Source organism: Xyrauchen texanus, chromosome 11, assembly GCF_025860055.1.
Source record: "Xyrauchen texanus isolate HMW12.3.18 chromosome 11, RBS_HiC_50CHRs, whole genome shotgun sequence".
NCBI lineage: Eukaryota > Metazoa > Chordata > Actinopteri > Cypriniformes > Catostomidae > Xyrauchen > Xyrauchen texanus.
In genome coordinates, this window is record NC_068286.1 from 11,413,789 (window position 1) to 11,437,319 (window position 23,531).

At 40.3% G+C, this 23,531-nt stretch overlaps 1 protein-coding gene across 1 annotated transcript in view; it reads left to right on the top strand.

Annotated features, from left to right (window-relative positions):
• Positions 1 to 23,531, top strand: part of grin2bb (glutamate receptor, ionotropic, N-methyl D-aspartate 2B, genome duplicate b) — a 148,760-nt gene that overhangs the window by 118,838 nt on the left and 6,391 nt on the right. Inside the window, 6 exon segments of the mRNA XM_052137623.1 lie at positions 652 to 805; positions 1,135 to 1,260; positions 2,085 to 2,314; positions 3,512 to 3,672; positions 10,361 to 10,548; positions 16,819 to 17,057. Coding sequence (XP_051993583.1) covers positions 652 to 805; positions 1,135 to 1,260; positions 2,085 to 2,314; positions 3,512 to 3,672; positions 10,361 to 10,548; positions 16,819 to 17,057 — 1,098 coding nt within the window.

Consider the following 23,531-nt stretch of genomic DNA (forward strand, 5'->3'; position numbering starts at 1 on the left):
AGTCTTTGTTCAGAAGAGCTTCAAGTATCATTTTTATCGGAGAGGTGATATCACTTATTTTCTTTTTGATCCAATGCCTATCTAGGCCAATATTGATTCTAATTCCAATACCTCTATTAAGTAAAATGTCAAAAGATTTCTGAAAATAAAATGGAAAATTACAGCCATTTAACATTATATTTGAAAGCCATTGATTAAAGGTTTAACAGGACTAAAGTCCAAATTGTTAGAAATGTTTATTCTGATATTTAATTTGTTAACAATTACAGAACACGATCAAACTCGATAAACATGATAAAAATGATTTATATATATATATATATATATATATATATATATATATATATATATATATATATATATATATATATATATATATAAATGTCACATTTAGCCACATTGTTCTTTATTGTGAAATAACTAGTAATGAGTGCTGCAACTCAGTGCTGTCAGTGACTGTTTGTGTGAGTTTCAGCATTTCTACAGGTGTTAAAATATAGCAGGAAAAATAGTTCTTATCAACCCTTTGAATTGATATTGTTATTTCAAGATCAATCCTCTCTATACAACATCAGTTTTGAAAGTATGGACCCTTCAGGCTCGATCCACCCATCACGCATAACTTTTTTCATCCCTCCTCTTTGTGCCTAGGTGGTATTTAAGAATGCCCATATGGCAGTGGGGTCCCTGACTATTAATGAAGAGAGGTCAGAGGTCATTGACTTCTCCGTGCCCTTCATAGAGACAGGGATCAGTGTCATGGTCTCTCGTAGCAATGGCACGGTGTCCCCCTCTGCCTTTTTAGGTAAGGAAAAAATACACGTGCACACACACACACACACACACTATTGGCACAAGTGCATTCCATATTGTAGCACTTTATTGTTCTCCATTTACGTACTAAATAACAACTACGGTAATTACTAGGTACTAACCCTAAACCTAACCCCAACCTTAACCCATATTAAGTACATAGTTACCCAATATTACTCAGTACTTTCTTGGGTAAGTATCCTGAAAGTACACAAACTGTAAAATAAAATGCAACCTTCAAGATGAAACCCAAATTCAAGTGCACACTTCATTAATACCCCCACATTTTCCTTCTCTTCTCTTTCTTTTTCCTGGTCTCAGAGCCCTTCAGCGCTGATGTCTGGGTAATGATGTTCGTTATGCTGTTGATAGTTTCAGCCGTGGCCGTCTTCATCTTTGAGTACTTCAGTCCTGTTGGCTATAATCGCTGCTTGGCAGACGGACGAGGTGTGCACATACGCGCTTGTATAAACATGCACACACAAATAAAGACTTATCCAACACCCAAACACCATTTGGTATGTCTAGCTTAAACCTCTCCATAGAAGGATATTTTTGAAGCGTTTTATCTTTTTGTTTGAGCCATTATATTAGTCTAATATTTATGTCCTCATACTTAGCAATATATTGCATTGGTGTAGTAAATCGTATTGATGTTAGTGTTTGGTAGTAACTAAATAAATGTGGCAACGCAACATGTGAATTGATAGTGAACCCCAAAAAATAGAAATCTATCAGTATTTACTCACCCTCATTTTTTTTTAACTCTTTCTTTTGTAGAACACAAAAGGAAATGTTAGGAATAATGATAGCCTTAGTCACTATTTACTTCCATTAATCTTTTTCTAAACAAGTAGTATTTGAGCTACACTTACTGTTTTTATGTCACATGTTAAATGACTTAACGTAAATGCTTTACAGCTGAGAGACCTGAAGCAATATTAATACGTGCTGTATTCTAATAGTGTCTGTTTCATTTGTAACATTGGAAAGTCTGATTCATTTAGTGAATTGGAGTTCGGACAGTTCTTGTAAATGAACTAGTTCAAAAAGAATTGATTCATTAATTAAATTCCCTGCACGATATCTGAAGCCTCTGGTGGCATTTTAGATCTTTTTTGTAGCTAAATATTTAGGTATATCATTATGTTCTCAGTTCAAGTTTAATGCTTGTCACCCTTATCAAAATTAATTTATTCAAAAACGTCATTGTTTTATATACACTCACTGATATATAATATCTCTCTCTCTACCTCTCTACATGCCATTAGAGCCTGGCGGTCCCTCCTTCACCATTGGAAAAGCTATTTGGCTACTGTGGGGATTGGTCTTCAATAACTCCGTGCCAGTTCAGAATCCCAAAGGCACCACTAGCAAGATCATGGTATCGGTCTGGGCCTTTTTTGCTGTGATATTCCTAGCCAGCTACACAGCCAACCTGGCTGCATTTATGATCCAAGAGGAGTATGTGGACCAGGTGACCGGCCTGAGTGATAAAAAGGTAACAAGGGTCTATTGGTCTGAAATTTAACAGCATGTTTCACAGCTAAAGGTGGGCCATGGGCATCTGAAAGCTGTTATTAAAAATACAGTTCCTATTGATCTAATTTATCCTACGTCAAAAAATGTGATATATTCCAGTGCTAGGGGAAAAAAAAGAGCCATTTGTTCAGAAGAATGCCTTGAACTGAAAGTGACTTGACTTGATATAGCAGAATCAACTCTATCCCTGATGTTTTCAACTAAGGTTAATTCACATAGTCTAGCCAATAAATGGTGCAATTTTTAAAGGTAAGGTGGGCAACTGTATCAAAGTTAAAATACTTTCTCCTTTTCCATTTGTAAGACTTTCACAGGTCCCTGTGGTGCTTTCAAAATGTTGCTTGGTTTTTTTGAGTGGTGACATGTCAACTTCTCTAGGTTAACCAATGGCATGAGTTTGGGGCAGGACTATCTGTTTGTCCAAATGGAAGGTGGGATGAAAAGAGTGTTTAGGAAACCTGTTTAAAAACAGTAATTATTTGTACTATTTATTTGGTTATGCAAGTGGCATAGAAATTACACTCTTCAGCTTTAAAGTCAGTATAAAGAAAATGTACCCATTTCATGATCACAGTAATTACAGTCTTTAGTTCATTATAAATGTGAATCATTTCCATTTCAGTAATATCATGATTGGTTGGTTTGTGAAATGAATAAACCCATTCACTTGTACTCTACAGCAGTGCACAGTTTTGTACATAATAAATCCTAATATTAATGTTAATGATCCACTATTTTGGGGCAAGCTCATGCAGACTGGCTTTTGTAGTAATATGAGTATTGCGTCATCCTCTTTGGTGTGTAAATAATTGGGCTAATGTGAATTATGTGACTACTATGAAACAAAAGAAGATTGGACTCTTAAGTGGATGCTGTTGCCTTTTTAAGATTTGATGTGGTGGGATTTTGTTCTTTAAGTCACTCTTTATTTTTAATGTCTGGAAAAGCATTTGAGTGCCAGAGAACATTGAAAAATGTGTTTACATAAAACACTGGACACAGTTGCATTATGAATGGTGAGAAAAGAAGATCTAATGCATCCAAAGGTTTTTAAATGACACCTCTCCTACACTCTTTCCCATGAGTGTTCATTGACACTGTGTACCATTCATTATATTTCTATATCTCTGTCTCTCTCTTGCTTTCTCTTTTATAGTTTCAACATCCAAATGACTTCTCCCCTCCCTTCCGTTTTGGCACCGTGCCGAATGGAAGCACGGAAAGAAACATAAGGAACAACTACAAGGAGATGCACAGCTACATGACCAGCTTTCACCAGAAAAATGTAGACGAGGCCCTCCAGAGCCTAAAAACTGGGTGAGAAAAGAAAAAGAGAGCACATATCTGTATATAAAGGGTGGGAAGAGAGTGTGAGAAAAAGATTAAATGCTTTTAGGACAGGAGTAAGTAGAGTTTTTGAGTGGGTGAACTCTGGGCTGATAATAGCATCAAATGAGGCAGCCTAGAGGGGGTTTGTTTGGAGATTGCACTGATCTGACATGGGTCCTAGATTCTGCAATCCTTTATGTAATTAAAATAATTTTAATAAAATATTCAATTATAATACATTTAAATATTAAAACTAGACATTTCCTGCATTGTGTGGATGTAAAAACACCAACAACAAAAAACCTAGTATACTTTATCAATGATTAAGCTCTGGTAAGTTTTAGATAGTCAAGTCAGTTATTATTATTGGGTTTGTTTTAAACAATTTGAGTGAATAATGGGCATACAGTACATTTACATAAGTCTTAGTATTTGGTACTTTTACTTAAATGACAGCATGTACTCAAGCTCCACAAGTTTGTGCAATCCTGACGATACATGTTTTTTCCTGCATGATTTTAAAATGTTCCAAAGAGCATCTTGTATTCTTCAGTGGAAGAAAAGGTATTATTTGCTTATATTTGATTAGTGGCCTAGAAATAGTGCAGAATTTTAAACCTCCATGTTATTTCCAGATTTAAAAGAAAGAAAACGTGTTGGCAGTACATAGCGTATCACCAGGGTTACCACTCTTTTTGACAAATTAAGTTCCATGTCTTTTCCATGACCTTTCCAGTCATGTGGGATTGCTGGATAAAGATATTTAAAAATAATCTGGATTCAGACTGATTTCTGAGCTTTTTTTTTAAAACATTAAATGAAAAGAACCTAATGTACTCAAAAGAAGGATTTGCTTACAAATGAACATCAAAATGGCCTGTTTTACTCTTTACAAAAGCAATATCTAGCAGATGGGATATTTTAGAAAAACTAGAAAAAAAAAACAAATATTTTCACAATAGAACTTTTAAGAATTGCTCAATTTCTATGATTTTTCCAGGGCTGGAAATCACAATTTAAAAATTCCTGGTTTACCATGACTGCGGAAACCATGTTTCACTTATGTCCTACACACTGGGCCTAGACAATAATTACTTTGTCTTATAACATGGTATGGTTGTAAGAGATTTTAATGGGTAAATCTAACTTCCCTAACCAAAAACTTTGACCTAAACCTAACCAATAGTGTCCTAAAAGAAAACGAGAGGTGAACAAATCAGACATCCTTCCCTTATCCAACACCTAAAACTAACCGGTAGTGTTCTAAATGGAAATGCAATATGAAAAGCAAATTTTTTTGAAGAATGTCATTTCATATTGCTTCTATGACACTTTTGTCTCATGTGTGAGCAACCGCACAAGCTAATCACATTGGAATAAGTGTGTAAATGTAGGTGGGTCTGTGATACAAGCGTTAAATCGACTCGGTTACTAACGTAACCTCGGTTCCCTGAGAGGAGGGAACCGAGCATATACGTACTCCAGTCCATACTACTGTCAGGCTGATAGAATGTTGGAATACAATGAGGGGACCTGTAGGTTATAAAACCTGATAAATGTCGAAGGCGAGGCCCAGCCTGCCGCCGCACAAATATCCTCAATGGGTATCCCACTCGACCACGCCCACGAGGAGGCCATGCTCCTCGTAGAGTGAGCTCTGACGCCTAAGGGGCATTGAAGGCCCTTGGCTTCATAAGCCAGCGCTATAGCATCTACTATCCAGCGCGATATTCTTTGCTTTGAAACTGCGAGACCTTTAGTGCGGCCGCCAAAGCATACTGAATAACTGTTCCGCCTGTCTGAACGAGGCAGAACGTTCCAAGTATACTCTGAGCGCCCTGACCGGGCAGAGTAAATTAGCGTCGCTTTCCTCTGCTGGAGACGATAGCACTGCCAGAGATATCACCTGTACTCTGAAGGGTGTGGAGAGCACTTTAGGAATATACCCGTGCTTTGGCCTAAGGACAACTCTGCAGTCGTTAGGTCCAAATTCCAAGCAAGCAGCGCTTGATGACAGCGCGTGCAGGTCGCCCACTCTCTTGACTGAGGCGAGTGCCAGCAAGAGCGCAGTTTTGAGTGAGAGCTGTTTAAGGTGCACGGTTCGGAGAGGTTCGAACGGGGCACTCTTGAGTGCATCCAGGACCGTGGCCAGGTCCCAGATCGGTACCGAGGGGGGGCGAGGAGGGTTCATCCTCCTAGCGCCTCTTAGGAAACGAATGATTAGGTCGTTTTTCCCTAATGAGCGTTCTTTATCAGGATTGTGTGACGCTGCTATGGCAGCCACATAGACTTTGAGCATGGAGGCTGTGCGGCCTGCCTCCAGAAGCTCTTGCAAAAAGGCGAGTACACTTGGTATCTCGCACGATTTGGGGTTCAAGCTCTTGGTATCACACCAGTCACTGAACACTTTCCACTTTTGGGCATATAAGCGCCTCGTAGAGGGTGCTCGTGCCTCAGTGATGGTTCTCAACACTCCGCTGGGGAGGTTCTCTGGAACCCGTTGAGGGGCCATGCATGAAGGGCCCACAGATCGGGGCCGGGATGAAGAATCATCCCGTTGGCCTGCCTGAGGAGGTCCAGCCTCAACGGAATCGGCCATGGGGCAGATTGCATCATCTGCATTAGTTCTGGAAACCACGCCTGGTTCTTCCAGAGTGGGGCTACCAGGAGCACTGCACATTTCACCTCCCTGATCCGACTGATGACCTGAGGTAGCATCGCGATCGGGGAAAAGCATACAAGGGGTGGCTCGGCCAGACTTGGGCGAAGCGTCCGTGCTCTTTGAGATTAAAAAGAGGGCAGTGCGATTTTCCCTGGAGGCTAAGAGGTCGACCTCTGCCTCGCCAAAGGTTTGCCATAACCACTGAACCGTCAGGGGGTGGAGAGACCATTCTCCTGGGAGAACTTTGTCTCTGGACAGCATGTCCGCTCCCTGGTTCAGGACGCCTGGAACATGTGCTGCTCTCAGCGAGCGCAGGTTGTGCTGTGACCATAAGATGAGCTCCCTGGCCATAGAGTGCAGGGAGCTCGACCTGAGTCCACCCTGGCGATTTATATACGATACTACCGTCATGTTGTCCGTTCGGACCAGGACGTGTTTGTTTTTCAGGTACGGAAGCAGAGCTCTGAGAGCCAAGGCGACCGCTTTCATTTCCAGACAGTTTATATGTAGGCGCTTTTCCGGGTTTGACCAAAAAAAATTAAAGGGCCCCCCCATCCTATTTTGGAGGCATCTGTCTTGATCATTTTTCTCCGTGTGTTCACGCCCAGACTCACGCCGGTTTCATACCAGTCGACGGCCTTCCAGGGCGTCAGGGCTTTTATACAGCCGTGATTCGCTCTGATTAAAAAGTGGCCCGAGCACCACGCTTGAGTGGGGACACGGCTCTTGAGCCAGCGTTGGAGAGGATGCATGTGCAACAATCCTAGCTGGAGTACAGCTGATGCCGAGGCCATGAGACCGAGCATCCATTGAAATCGTTTGACGGGGGCGCGCGTGCCCGCTCTGAATGATGTTGCAAGGCGCCGAATAGCCAGCGCGCGTTCTGATGAGAGGCGCCGTCATCTGCACTGAGTCTAGCACTATTCCCAGAAAAGAGATATTCTGGCTGGGGATAGCACGCTTTTGCAAAATTGATTCTCAGACCCAGGCATTCTAGATGGCTGATAATCCAAGATCTGTGCGTCGTTAACTGACTCTCTGATTGTGCTAGGATTAGCCAATCGTCGAGGTAATTCAGTATTCGCGACTCCCGCTGTCTCAGGGGAAAGTGCTGCGTCCATACATTTCGTGAATGTACGGGGCCAATGATAGGTCGAATGGTAGTACTGTGTACTGGTATGACTGTCCCTCGAAAGCTGAATCTCAGAAATAGTCTGTGATGAGGCGCTATCGGAATGTGAAAGTAAGCGTCTTTCAAATCCACTGATAGAAACCAATCCTCGGGCTGAACTTGCGCGAGGATATGTTTGGTCGCTAACATTCTGAACGAGCGAATCATTAAAGCTTTGTTCAGATATCTGAGATCTAGGATGGGGCGGAGGCCACCGTCCTTTTTCGCGACGAGAAAGTAGCGGCTGTAAAAACCCGCCTCGCTCATAGAGGGAGGAACAGTTTCTATAGCGCCCTTCTCTATCAATTTGAGCACCTCGGTGCGTGAAACATCTTTCCTCACTTTTGTCTCGACCACCGCTGAAAAGCGGGGTGGTCTGCGAGCAAATTGAAGCGAGTAACCGTGTTTTATTATGTTCAAAACCCATTTTGGCATGTCAGGGATTTTTTTTTTTCTAGGGTTTTGCTCGCACAGATATGGGCTGAATGCTGGCTGGGGGCGTGTCGCAGTGACGTATGGGCCCTGCCGGCGAATTGCCTTGTGCTAACACTGAGCTTACAGCTCTCAGAGGCGCGGGAGCATGCTGAGCAGCTTTGTTGAGTGCCGAGTGCAGGGGTGCGTGTGAGATTACAGGCACACGCTATCTCCGTAATGCTCGCAGCATGAGCTGGAGAAATGTTTGAAACTTTGTAGATAGTGTTTACGGGTGGGGGTGCATACATTGTAATAGGCACGCTCGCCACTTTCATAAAGCTTCCCGTTCTTAGCGGGGAGTTTCTTGGTTCGCACGTCGCATCTGTGATGCTCGCGGCATGAGCCAGAGAACTGTTTGAAACTGTATGGGCAGCGCTTATGGGTGGGGGTGCATATACCGTAGTAGGCACGCGTGCCATTTTCATAAAGCCTCCCGCTCACGGCGGGGGTTTTGGGCATGCATACAGTGTTTGTGTGTAGGGGTGCATGCATGACAGCAGGCACGCGCGCTACCTTTATAGTATTTCCCGCTTTTACTGGGGAAGTGTTTATAACTGTGGGAAGAGTGCTTGTGTGTAGTGGTGCATACATGACAATAGGCACACGATCCAAATTTATGGGGCGTCCAGCTTGAGCTGGGGAAGTTTTCGGCACTGTTTGGACAGTATTGATATGTGGGAATGCGCACTTTAGTGTGGACACGTGACCCCTTAGTGACACAGGCAGAAAATGACTCTTTTTGTGATTTCTGTGTGTTGCTGTTAAACGGCATTTGATTGCAGGTGAGCGAGTTCTGTGACTGGCCCATTGACTGCTGTACAGACATTTCCAGCCGCCTGTAAGGGGACTGGGTAATGCCTTGCAGGAACCACTCGTCCAGCCGGCTGCGGGCGGGTTCTTCCGGAGAAGACCAGTCGAGCCTGAGGTCTTCCACGGCTTTGGACAGGATGCGGATGATCTCTGAGTCCATGCTGGTGCCCCTGCTCGTGTCCGCTAATGTCGACGGCACGGGGTCGAAGGCCGAGCCCGGCCAGTCGTCGGATGCAGCGTCAATGGAAAGGCTGTCATCCTTTTCACCGTCGTCCCCTGACGCGCCGAACGAGACAAGACCCACCGCTCCGGAGGGGTGCTGGTCTGCCTGCGTGAATTGAACTGGCGGCAGGGATTCCTCGGGTGGTGGTGAAGCACGCGGGGACTGGCCCGGCGTGACGTCACTGAAGTCCGCGTGCTCTGGCGGCCTCCGTGAGCGGCGTTTTTTGTTGCGTGGCTCGAACAGAGGGGATGGCAGCACGGTGGTAGCAGGCTCGTTCGCGGCGAAGGCGGCAAAGCGAGCGCGCAGCTCGGTGAGTCCCAGGGAGTCACATTCGGGGCATCCGCCTCGAGTGAGAGCAGCTTCTGCGTGGTCAGGTCCCAGGCAGTGAGCGCAGAAAATGTGACGGTCCCCGTCAGGAAGAGGGCCTCTGCACGAGGCGCAAGTTGAAGGCATTTGAAACAACGCCTCGAATTTGCTCTTTTACTAAATGACAAAAAAGCATCGCAGAGGCGAACACTTGCAAAGTAGCTTAGTAAAAGGATATCAAGGTGATGCGCGCCGGATGGCGTAGCAGAAGGCTTTGAAGGCGGCTGAAGGCGCCGGCGTCCTCGTAGCAGTCCTGCTGTAGGCTTGTCGACGGCGGGCGAAAAGACTCCAATAATCCGGAGGATCCAGCGAAGAGAAGGTCTTTGCTGAAGGAGATTAAATCTAAAGAACTCTCATGACGGGGCACCTAATATATAGCCTTAGCCACGCCCATCTTGGCGGGCTCTGAGCACGCGAGCGCGAAGCGCGCTCATTGGTTGCGCGTTCAGAGTCGCCCCGTCATTGGTTTGAGCAAGTTGCCGCAGCACAGCCAATGACCGAGCTGCCTCGCTCATTGCTGTCTGCTGTGCAGCTGCACTGCGTTTTACATAAAGACTTCAATATTTCTCGAGAAACGGAGTTTTCCCATAGCGTAAGCTACTTACGCAATAGGAGAGACCTCTCGAGGGGGAATCATTAGTTTTTCAAATGATGCCTTAAAATAAAACATTTTCATTATTACAATATACAAGTGTTTGAGTAATAGAGCGAAAAATACGTGTTTTATAAAGTCATAATCCACCATTGTACTTGTGATTTGTGTGAAAGTGAATAAAACGCAGTTGTTGTAGTATCTCTAAAGTTAATTTCACCTGGAAACTCTGAACATAAAACTCAACTCAAAATGCAGTTATAGTAATGTTCATTCTGAGACTAGATTGTTCTGAAACAGTTCTGGCAAGAAGTCTTATGTATGACAAAAACTTGCCAACATTCTAACATATTACTTCACCTCCTTCCTCTTATGTAGTAAACTGGATGCATTTATCTACGATGCAGCAGTCTTGAACTACATGGCTGGCCGTGATGAGGGCTGTAAACTGGTGACCATCGGCAGTGGTTACATCTTTGCTACTACAGGGTATGGCATTGCCATTCAGAAAGACTCAGGCTGGAAGAGGGCAGTGGACCTTGCCATTCTGCAGCTCTTTGGAGATGGTAAAGATTATCAGATTTCTTTTGCAGATTGGTGTGATTCCATTGGATGATTGTTATAATTAGCAGACTGTCCTAATCAGCAAAAATCATCTCCAGAATAAAGATATTTCACAAACTGTGATGATAAGTTAATTCACTTGATGTTCACTCTTCTTTAAATGGTTCTCAATGTGTCCTCAAGGCAAACAATTTTGAAGAAAACCTGGCATCCAAACAGGTGCCTACACTGGATGACAGAATGCCAACAATTATGCCAAAGAAAATGGGTATTAGACATGTGAATATACAGTATGGCATCCTGCAGTTCTTACTTAATTAAGAGATTCACATTCTGTCAAAGCATACAGTAGCAAAACTAAATTATTCGTCAAATCAGAGTCAGAGAGAGCTCTATTCGCCAAATGTGCTCAAAAACACCATTTTGGATTATAGGTGCGCTGAGCACATATATACTCTATATCATACTCTACAGTATATAACCTCTATGTTGTATTATAACAGTATACTGTACATATACAAAATATATTGAAATCTATATAAAGTAATACATTATTTTTTTATATAGTTTTGTACTGTAAACCGTTAATGATAGAGATGGTCTGTGGTAAGAAACTGTTCTTATGCCTAGATGTTTTGGTACCCAGTGGTCTATAGCACCTGGCAGAGGGTAGAAGTACAAAAAGGTTTTTCCTTGTACTAATAGAAAAAACAGGAATAGATGTCTTCATTCAATTTGATTTAAGAGCTATCTTTTATAACCTACTAGTGATACATGTGCAGAGGCCATTTCTAGAAATCATCCCCTCTTCGACAAACAGCATCTAAATAAGATAACAGGCTGTTTGGAACACATATAAAGACACATGCAGAACATACCCTATGCACCACATACAATCATAAACAGTGTTAATACACTGGATTACATACTGTATATCACAAGGGTGGCTTATACTGTATATGTATAGGCAAAGACATATAAAATCCTGGCAGACTGACATCTAAATGTATTCATGTGATATACAGTATATCCACTGATGAGTGCTTCCTCATGCATATATGGCTATGTCATGTGAGTGCCATGTGTAAAATCAAATTAATGACACAGTTAGCATTCATACATGAATATCGACAAGTGGACAGTGCACCTTGGTTCTCCAAGCACTTTGACAGCAGTATGGCTATGTGTATCACATTTTGTTATTTAAGCCTGCACAGGATACAGACCAGGAATAGATCCCTATTTGTAAGTGTCAAGGGGGTGCGTTTTTATCTAAAAATTGCATTGGAAAAGCATCAACTGTGTGTCATGTACATGTTGGTACACATGCATACACAGCAAGCAAGCACACACATTCACACACATATAGATGTTGGGTTTTTTAAGGATTTGAAGGGTAATGTTACTTGTCCACTTGTTGGCCTGTGTAATAGAAGTGGAGCCATTGGATGGATGGGTGTTGTGTGTGTGAGAGTATTTTTGTTTATATACAGTATTAAATACAAATGTGTATTGTGTGAATGTGTATTGTGCAAGATAATAAATGATGTTAAATGGTGTGTGTGTGTGTGTGTGTGTGTGTGTGTGTGTGTGTGTGTGTGTGTGTGTGAGCGTGTATTTATCACTTTGTGGGGACCAAATGTCCCCATAAGGATAGTAAAACCCGAAATTTTTGACCTTGTGGGGACATTTTGTCGGTCCCCATGAGGAAAACAGCTTATAAATCATACTAAATTATGTTTTTTGAAAATGTAAAAATGCAGAAAGTTTTCTGTGAGGGTTAGGTTTAGGGGTAGGGTTAGGTTTAGGGGATAGAATATAAAGTTTGTACAGTATAAAAACCATTATGTCTATGGAAAGTCCCCATAAAACATGGAAACACAACTGTGTGTGTGTGTGTGTGTGTGTGTGTGTGTGTGTGTGTGTGCGTGTGCATTTGTCTCAAAAGACAGACCTGGAGTACACCGAGTGGGGTTTTTGAGGGCACGTATTAGTGCTGGGAACCAAATCTCAAGTGACTCCCATAAGCAATCATTAATGAGAGAGAGCTCCAGTGGGTATGAGTTTGGACTAATCCATCATGACAAATGTTACACGTCGCAGGGGCCGTAATTTGTTTACTGTGCACAGTTTTGTAGGAGCTCAATATAAACACAGTGCTGAAATGCATTGAGATGGAGATAGTCACGGATAGACAAACATGAACAGACACGTCTGCTAACAGAGAGGCTCAAGAGCACCCAAAGCTCACAGACACACAAAACACATAGCTGGAAAAGTGCAACTCAATAATTGCAATAAATACAAACAATCAATTGACATTCTCTTATCAACCCACATACAAACATGCTCAAATAAAGCAATTTTACCGCAGGTAAGGGGTGTTATTATGCAGTGTTGGGGAGTAGAAGCTACTTTTTTATCAGTTGTTCCAGGAACAAGCCATATTTTCTAATGAGTAGCTAGTGTGGTAGTGTCATGAAACATAGCATTTGTCACATTGTATTGGGAACACAGCAATGAAGACGAGGGAGTAATCAAACCAGCTCACCAAAACCATCCTCTCTTATATGTTGTGCTTGGAAAACCAAAACATTTATCGGTTCTTTCGACAGTTAATTTTAACTGACCGGTTAAAATAAAAGATTTCCTATTTAGCATTGGGAACTCCAATTCAGTTTTAGTGAGTCGGTTCTATTGGATGGTTTTCGGACGGACATGCAGTTCACATAAATAATTCACTTGAGCCCCACTAAGCCTTAAACAACTTTGCCTTCTTTTTATTTTTTTTAAGTGAAATATTTGGTGTTTCCTGCTGTTGATCTATATTTAGATTTAGTTAGAAATAGGTTAAAATTATAAATAAAAATTAAATGTTTTATTTATGTTTAATGTACAATTTAATCTTTTCACCCTATTTGCTTAACCCAGTGGCGGGTCGTGCATGTAAAATCGAGTTTTAAAGTCTTTAGTGTGATTCATGCCATTTAGAAAACACAGTTTCACAATGAATAAGACACCCTATGCCTTTGGGCTTCATACATTATGTCGCAGCTAATTAATAATACCAATTGACATTTTTAAAACACGTCCACACATGAAAACCAGAACTTGAAACGACACTTAATGCTCAAGCAAGCCTAATTTTAACTGCAGCATGACTGTATTGTGAAATGCACATCTCCCAAAAAGACATTCAAAAATCATAATTTTTCATATGACTCTACCAAGGAGGTCTATAATACCTGGAAAAATATATCTAATAATATTTGCTATTTAAATTTTGCTTGCAATAAAGTTAGTTTCGTCAGGGTACACGGTTACGCTGCGTTCCATTCAAGTTGAATGTGGGATATTCCTACTTGATATTCAGAAGATGACGTTTAAGGAAACAAAACTGCAATGCTCCTGTTAGCTTAGCAGGTGTGTTTAACTCTCATTAGAGATGTCTCCTAGCAACCCAACTGATAAACAAAGCTGCAGCGTTAGCATTTGTGCTACAGGTGTATGATTAGCAAAAGAGATTATATTTATTTATACACCTGTTTCTGCAGACGTTTGTTAAACAAGCTTTAATATCATGTAATATGGAAATGAGCACGTTTATCTATATTACTTAATAAAGTGAATGTTTATCACTTACTTTGTATATCTCCCTGAGTGTCCACATGTTTGTGTGACATCATGCCCCAGCACATCAGCGAAATCAGAGTTGAGAATTTCAGCACGAGCCAACAAGATGCATTCCATTGCACTTTTCCTAGTAGGAAGTTGGAAAATCCGAATTTCCGAGATTAATGGAACGCAGCACTACTTTTCAATACTTGATCCGACACTGAATGCTCAAGCAGCCTAATTTACACTTAGAACACTACTGATGTTGCTATAACAATGCAAAAAGCACTTACCAATTTGCTTGAAGTGAAAATCAGCCCTCCTTTCCTGTTTAATATATTAAGCAATCACACGGTCATGCAGAACATCTCGTGTTTTTAAATCAATAAGCATCTCTTTCTCAACGGCAATACCAGCAGTCAAACAGCTTGATCTTACGCTTTTCACTCTTGAATTATTTACATCACATTAAAGTGTGATTGCGTCACTCAAGGCCAGCTAGAAGGCCTTGACCGGCACATATCCCAAAGATCAGACCCACCAAAAACAAATAAATCAATCTGATTGGCTGATGAATCTGACAATCTGACTTTAGTTGCCCATTCATTTGCACTGTTGAGGGATTCTGTGGAAATTCTGAAGGCCTAATGGGGTGGAGCTCAGACTCATGCGCTGCTTTAGGCATGTTATTTGTGAAACAGTTGTCACACTTTGCTTGTAATCGTCAAGGAATAAATTCTGACTGGATAAACTTTTTGTTTTTCTCTATTTGTTTGTAGATTAATTAAGAGTGGAAAGCGATTAAAAATACATAGGCACAAAGGTGATAGAGAATGAAAGGATGAAAAATATTTCTTTATTTGGCATGTTAGGCCAGAAGAGAAGGCTGTGCTGGCCCTGAGAATTCGCCACTGGCTTAACCCGTATTAAATCGAACCATGGTTTTACTATAGTCATATTGTAATAAGCATGTTTTTTTAGTTTTTTTTGTGGAATTGATCCAATTAACCAAGGTATTACTACAGTAATACTGTAATAACAATGGTTACTTTTGTGGTAACTATGGTTGCACTACAAATAGCATGGTTAAGCTACGGTACTGTAGTAAAACCATTGTTAATTTTGTTTGTCACCTTAATTAAATATTCAACTGTCAGGTGGGAGGATTTCATTCTGCAGTCATAAATATAAAAAACCTTGATTGTTTTATGCCTAAAATATTTTCAGAGCTGTGAAGACTTCTTTGTGCTTTTCCATTTCCCTTTTTGATTTGCAACTAGTAGCACCTAAAAAACATGCACAAATATAGATAAAAATTCTAGAGCGAATGGTTTACCTAAACATTGATGCCCACATACAACTACTTATGAACTATACAAATAAAAATGTTTTGACTTGATTTGACATTAATGTTGCGATGTTTTTTCTACTTTCTCAACAAAATCTCAATGTTCTCTCTTCGCAATGTCAAACAAACAAGTTATAGCCAGTGCTGAATCATTTTACCAATCAGAAATTTTCATAAATAATTCTGATTTAAAGTAATGTCCTGCATCATCCAATCACTGCCAAAAATGTTCAAATAAAATTATACATAATAAATTCTGAATCGATGTACTGATGATTACCATTTTCCCAGTCTGCCAACCATGTTGAGTGGTCTATACATCATCCGCTGAAACTGAACTTTTTCCCTATTTAGTGAAGGATTATTCTCAGGTGTTCTGTCTGCCCTGGTCTCAGAACAGTTTGAAATTCACCTTATTTTCATCTTAACTCCATATAAAGCCTCTGAAAGCAAAATTTTCAGCTTCTGTATGATCCAACTGATTCTCAATTTGATGCACAGTAAATCTAGGATACAGGATTTCTAAGGAAAAAAGCGCTAAAGTACACATTAGTATACATTGTGTTTAGCAGTGTGGTGTTTTAAAAATGGTATATTTGATGAAACTAGAGTCTCTAATCTTTTGACTCATACAGGTTTCAATGTCAACACTTAATTAGGGTTCTTACAAATGTAATTTTGTTGGCGTTTCTCCCAAAGACAAACTCCAATGTGATCAGCGCCATGATGTTTTCTCACATGTCAAAATCAGGATGATTAGCGAAGCCAAAACACAATGTCCACACATGACTATGCGGGGTTGCACGAGGTTAAGCAACTGTTTTTAGCAGCTTGTTGTGTAGCTTAATACGTTTTTTTTTAAAAGAGTAGCTTCACTATAGTTTGACTACTTTAATATATGAATTGCTTGTAGCTTGAGAAGCTACAGTTTCAAAGGAGCTCCCCCAACACTGTTCTTAGATACAACCCAAAATGGGGGCAACAGCAATATGACAAAAGTTATATATTTTGTATTAATAATTATAGGAAAAAACTAGGCTTCCATGAAGTAATATAGGTAATTCTCCTAACTGAAGGCATTTTGTGGTTGCCAAGTAATGTTGCGACTTGTTGCATTAACATACAATGTGCGGTCACAGGTGTGCATTTATAGTCATTTTACAATGGCTTCAAAAGTTGTATTCAATCTACTGTCTTTATACTCTGCCAGTGCTCCAATCCACATTATAATTTTTTTTATACATTTACACCAAACAATATTTTTCCTCCTCCCCTCTATCCTTCCTTCTCCCTTTTCGTATATCTGTAGGTGAGATGGAGGAGCTGGAGGCCCTATGGCTGACTGGCATCTGCCACAATGAGAAAAATGAGGTTATGAGCAGTCAACTGGATGTAGACAACATGGCTGGTGTGTTCTACATGCTGGGAGCTGCAATGGCCCTGTCCCTTATCACATTCATCACAGAGCACCTGTTCTACTGGCAACTGCGATTCTGCTTCATGGGTGTGTGCTCGGGCAAGCCTGGATTAACCTTCTCCATCAGCAGGGTGAGTGGAGTGATTGTGAGTGATTGTGTAGTCAACAATTTATTAGGGCATTTCACACTTGAAATCGTTAACCCCGGGTTATTCTAAACCCTGGGTAAACCGAATCCTGGGTTTTCCAGTTTTATGTTCCACACTCTACATTCGTAGACCCCGGATTAACATTCTTATTTGCATATTTGCGGTGTCGATAACAATGATTGGACGAATGCAGCTTGCGATCGTCACACAACCTGTCAATGGAGCTGACAGTACAAAGTGCATGAATATTTAATGAGGTAAGTAGTACTGAGGCTATATTTGATTGGTTGTCTGTTGCTTTCTGAAACATTAAAACACTGCATCGTTTCACACTATATACCTTTGGCACCATAACACGGGGTTAACCCTGCAAATCTGGTGCTAACTCTGCTCCGGAGCAGGGTTTCATAACCCTGGGTAAAAAGCGGCTAAACCCCTTTCAAAATTGCAAGTGTGAAACGTTGCTTTACCCGAGGTTAAAAACAGGGTTTAGAATGGTGATAACCCGGGGTTAGGCACAGTGTGAAAAGCCCTATTGAGTTAAAGTGGCTCTTTCACCTTTGGAGTTCTTATGCTGCATTCAAGTCACGTCAGAATGAATGTTACGAGTTTCATAGTAGTAATAACTGTTCATGTTTTCATTAAAGTCATAATAGAAAATTGGAAACTCTGAATTTTATGAAAGCTCTGACTTCTCTCAATTCACCTTTGTGACATTATGTAAAACTAACCAACATGGCAATGGCTTCAATAGTTAAAGGTAGTTAGGAAGCAACCTCAATACATATATCTTATAGGTATGTCTATACAAATAGTATTTCATGCTGTATGATTGAAAGCCATTTAATTATGGCAAGTGAACCCTCGTACACTTTCTTTGTTATAAATATTTTGCAAGCGCATATAGAGGTACTAATGTAATGATTTTGAAGTCAACAAACATCTGCACATAAAGTATTTTGCTGTCGGCATCAACAAAGCCAAACATAGATCCATTTTAGTGTTATGACTGTTGCCATAGGAACAAATAGGTCTGTGGATGTGCACATCTCATAGTAGAATCTTCAAGTTTCTTGTAATTACGATAATTCCAACAAGACCGGAATGCAGTACTAATCTTTTATGGATCTGGTTTATCATAATAGAGCCCAAGGCACTTATTCACAAAAAATCTTAAAGTAATTCCTAACGTGAAAATTTAGGAGCAACTCTTAAATATTTGGGGCTTGTCACACCTAATTTTAATACTCATAACATTTTCATCTAATAGTATTTCATGAAGCATTTTAACACTAAAAGTAGTTCTCCCGAGGACTTCTAAACCCCTAAGAGTAACTCACAAATGATCCAAAGCATGCCTGCTGTTGTCAGTCCACATTAAAAACCATGTTTTAGAATATTATTATGACATCAACCTTTAATATATGTATCGCCTGATTCACAATTGAGTCAGTGTATTTTAATGATATAACTTTATAAAATTACATTATTATATTAACATTGACCTTTAAAAAAGGTATCATCTGAATCGTGGCATTTTCATTATTGTAAAGTTAGTTAGAGATGCAGTTAACTCTCCCACAAACCGAAACACCTCAATTACACCGGAGATCAATTTGCACAACTATGCACTAGGGGTGTTCAGCAAAGCAATTATCTGTCTCTGAATTCGGATAGAAATGGATGTAGCAGGGCTTAAACCAGAAGTGCATCATAACTCATTTTTACATTTGTGTATTGTACATTTTACATTAATTCTTACATTTATATGTTCAATTAATAAAATATGCCTTGTATATGCCTTTTCATAATAATAGCCTAATAATATTTATAATTAATATTATTATTATTATTGTTATTATTAGTATTAGTAGTATTATTATACAATTATTGTTTAATTAAATTAATATTTAATTTTTGTTTTCTTTCTTACCAGAAGAAGCTGAATTTGTAGGCCACATTAACTACGGAATATGTTGTGGTTTCTCCTGGTATTTCTGATATTAATATCTGAATGAAACAGATTTTTCTTTTGTCTGTGTATATTTAACAAAATTATTCTAGTGGCAGGAAGTGTCAAGCACACATTTTGAAGTGATTAATAAATACAAATTCAAACATTGTATGAAATTTAAATAAAATCAATATGGCCTACAAACAGGTGAAAGTCCTGTAAGCCTATCAGGACTTTTTATGATATGACACCATTATATAGTTAAATAATAATAATAAAATAACAATAATAATTTTAAATTCATATAGTGAGAACACTTAACATTCTCAAATTTAGGTCAGCTTAAAGAAGAAGATGAAGAAAAAAATGACAGAGCATGTTTCAGTTTCTTTATTTTACATAAGCAGGAATATTCCGAATAGATGAATAAGTCGAAAAAATTTGGTTTCGTGCACATCCCTACTTTGCACTCTCTGGCCACAGGTAAATTGAACCTGTGCAGTGCATATGAATTGGGAATTCCTGTCATCTGTCAGCAGAATCATCTATCATATGCCCTCTCCCGACCACACATCGTCTGAAAATTGATAGTGTATGTTTTCTTGTAGATTTTCACTTGCTTCAGAGAAAAAAGGCGGCATTAAGGGCCATCGCGGGGCTACACGGTGTAGTTGATACATTAAATGGTATGCACGCTTGTTTCATTGCACCAAACAGGATGAAGAAACATTCATCAATCTATCTATCTATCTATCTATCTATCTATCTATCTATCTATCTATCTATCTATCTATCTATCTATCTATCTATCTATCTATCTATCTATCTATCCTTTCCTATCTGTCACTCAATCGACGTTGTGTCGATGTAGTGACACTAGGGGTCGCCCTTGGAGCCCCAAACACCTCTGATCTTTGAGAAAAGGCCAATCGGAATTGGCGAGTGGAATTTGCATGCCACTCCCCTGGACATACAAGCATAACAGAAGCTGGCTCGCAACCACTCATTCAGATTTTTTCTTCGGAGCCGTGTTCAGCGAGTTGAATTCCTCTGCCAATCCATTCACCTCTGAGGAGCCAAAACTGTTGGATTTACGGCGCATTGCAGCGGTTTCTCCCCCTCTTACACCGGCGGTGTGCAGAGAACGCTCCTGGGCGCTTCAGCAGCTAAAAGAGTATATTCTTCCAACTAAAAGAGTATATTTCCTATCTAAAAGAATGGCACTGACAGAGTGTCTTTTTAAAGATGCCTTTCCTTCTGTGTATAATTCCTGGTTGCATTCGTTATCTCTCCACTTCTGACAGCCATGATCGCTGTGTCATGTGCTGCTCACATGGAGACATTGTTTGCAAGCATGTGTTGGTCCTGTTGGTTCATAGCGCACATGAATCACCTAGACGTGTGCGTTCTCGACGCATGTCGTTACTCACCCGCCGTCTCCTCCTCTGAAGTCAGCAGCAGCTCAAGTCGTTGCGAGCCACTCACATCCCACGGCAGGTCATGCTTAGGGGAAATTGGAGACTCCACCCCCAGGTCCTGCTGATTTGGAGTCGATTTGGTCAAGCCCAGATAGACCTGCTCACTTCCCAGGAATCCTCCCACTGCACACTCTGGTATGCCCTGACCGAGGCTCCCCTAAGCACAGACACGCTGGCACAAAGCTGACCCTGGGGGCTACACAAGTATGTGTTCCCCCCACTGAGCCTACATGTAAAGACGCTGTGCAAGGTCAGGGAGGACGAGGATCAGATCATCCTAGAAGCACCCTGCTGGCACACACAGACCTGGTTCTTGGACCTCATGCTCCTCATGACAGCGGCTATCCCCCTCCACCGTGAAGGTTTACGTGGCCACTATAGCGGCACACCATGATGCAGTTGACGTTAAGTCTCTTGGTAAGCACGACCTGGTCATCAGGTTCCTTAGAGGTGTGAGGGGGCTGAATCCTCCCAGACCACGTCTCATCCCTACAGGGAGCTCCATTCCAGCACCTGGAGTCAGTCGTGCTAAAGGCACTCTCCTTGAAGACTGCATTCCTGGCTGCACTCACTTCCACCAAGAGGGTAGGGGACCTGCAGGCATTCTCTGTCAGCAACACATGCCTGGAGTTCTATCCGGAATCAGTCTGACTGACTGACTGACTGACAGTCAATCAGTCAGTCAGTCATATTTCTTCTTATATTTTGCTGACAAATTGCACTTCCCTGTCTACCAATCACATTGGGCAATTTAAAAAAAAAAATGTGAGGAGGTCAACTCCGCCTAACTCTTACTGTAGTGTTCCTTAGTAAAACTTGCTCATAGAAGTTTTGTAAATAGCTTTTATGCAAAAAAAAAAAACTCTTAGCTAGGAACACTTTGGAGAACTCCTAGTTGTAAGATAAAAATCTTTGTTGAATACGGGCCCAGATCTTTTGCCTACAGACCAAAGGTTCCACCAGCCTCCCATTTAAAATATTTGAACATCAAATCTTGCCTGAAGCAACACCATTTGGAGTGGTGCCATGACACATATAATTGCAGGAATGAACACTGAGATAATAAACTGTATATCAGTTAACCTCACCAGGTTGGCAAGTAACTGAAACATAGACCTGTTTACTTGTGTTCAGAAATATTTGAGGCTAATAAGAAAAAAAGTTATGTTTCATAAGTCTGTTTGCCAACAGGGCAATTTTTAGGAAAGGATTCCTCAGCTAAAATTACAAGACTTGTGTATGTGTAATTCTTTGAAAACATCAGACTGATGACACAAACTGATTTTCTTAATACAGTAGATAAATTTACCTTTGAGATCTAGATGTGGGTTTGAACACTATCTTAAGCAGTGCTGCTGTAATGGAGGTAAGGAGAATCCACAATGAACAGGAGAGAAAAAAGGCAACGGACAAAAAGGTAGCGAAAGGCACCTCTCAAGAGAATGAAAAAGAAAGAAAAAGAAATTAGATAACACTGAACGAAGAATATGTTCCAACCCGATCGGATAGAAGGGTCAGGAGATGAATGAATATAAGAGTCACACTGGGAAGGATGACCTGCGTTAAAGAAAGACAGAAGGTATAGGAGATAAGGGGACTATAATAAAAGAAAGAAGAGAAATCCCCCACAAGAGTAGATAGACATACTAAGTGTGACTAATAGCAAGACAGGAAACATTTCTGACATGTTGCCTCACTGGAGGGATGGACTGCCTGTAGAAGAGTAACCTTAGCCTTTCGAATGTTTTATTCTGTGTTGATTGTTGGAACGATTTGTTCTGTGATTTTATGTAAAACTAAAAAATGTTATGGCTTAGATTTTTCAAGACTCATTTTAACAGACATTCCATTATAGTGTATCACCTCCCTCCCCCATTTGTTGTTCTGGATATAAATGGAAATACCTAACAATTTAACAAGGATAATGAAGTATTTTGAGTCCCGGCCAACTTCACAATAACAAATTTGCCACTATGAAATCAGCTTGATAAAATACAGACTAAACTACTCATTTAAATGGAATAAAATGCAGAAAATCTGCATTACTAGCTGGAGAGGTTTATTAGAATATTGTATAATTAATTTGTCATGTCACTGATGAAGGAGAGACTGAATAGACACAGTGGTATCAGCTGAATTTTAATCACATTGATTGAAGAAATTGATGGGCAGTCAAAACCACAGTTGCTGCAGCCCTGTCACCCTGTCATCATCAATCACTGCTCCATTGGCCCCTGCCCTTTCATCTTTCTTTAAGATTTCAGTTCCTTTTAAAGGAAAATTAAATAATATGTGTAAGTACTGGGCTCTGCAATTTGTGTGGATGTCACTCAGTGTGGAATATTGAAATTTGTGTGGAATATACAGTATATGCCAATTACATAAAGACACTGGACAGAGGTAGATTTATGCAGCAGGTTTACTTGACTCACTTACACAGAAACATGCTATATTTCTAAAACTTAATACAAGCAAACAGTAAACGCACATGTTTAATAATAAAAATTAAAATTGCAACTCTCAGACACTTTATAGATGTAACTTTAAATGTGTTGAGATTTGCAGAGACTACAATTTTTATTTTTTATTTTACTTTTGTAAAAAAAATAAACCATATAGATTAGATTTTTTTGATAAACAGATTGATATATGGAAGCTCTGCCATGAGATTGCTGCCTTTTTTTTGTGTGTATATTGATCTGGCAGCCATGCTTGCCTAGGTGGTTGCGAGCGTTGGGCTGGAGTGGAACCCTCCTCTCCCGCCTGAACTCAATGTTCAGTTGCTCAATGATTGTTGTGCTGGTGCTCTGGTGAAGATTCTGATAATAGCATTAAACTTATTTAATTAATCACATGTGTTTACATGTTAATATTTACTACCCTAATAAAAATATGCCATTGCTGAATCTAAAGTGAAAACTGATCCCAGTTATTTTGGATGTTGCAACTTTTCATTAAACAATATACTAATTCAGCATTTTTCTCCCTTCTCTCTTTTTTCTTTTCTGTTCCTTATTTTATCGG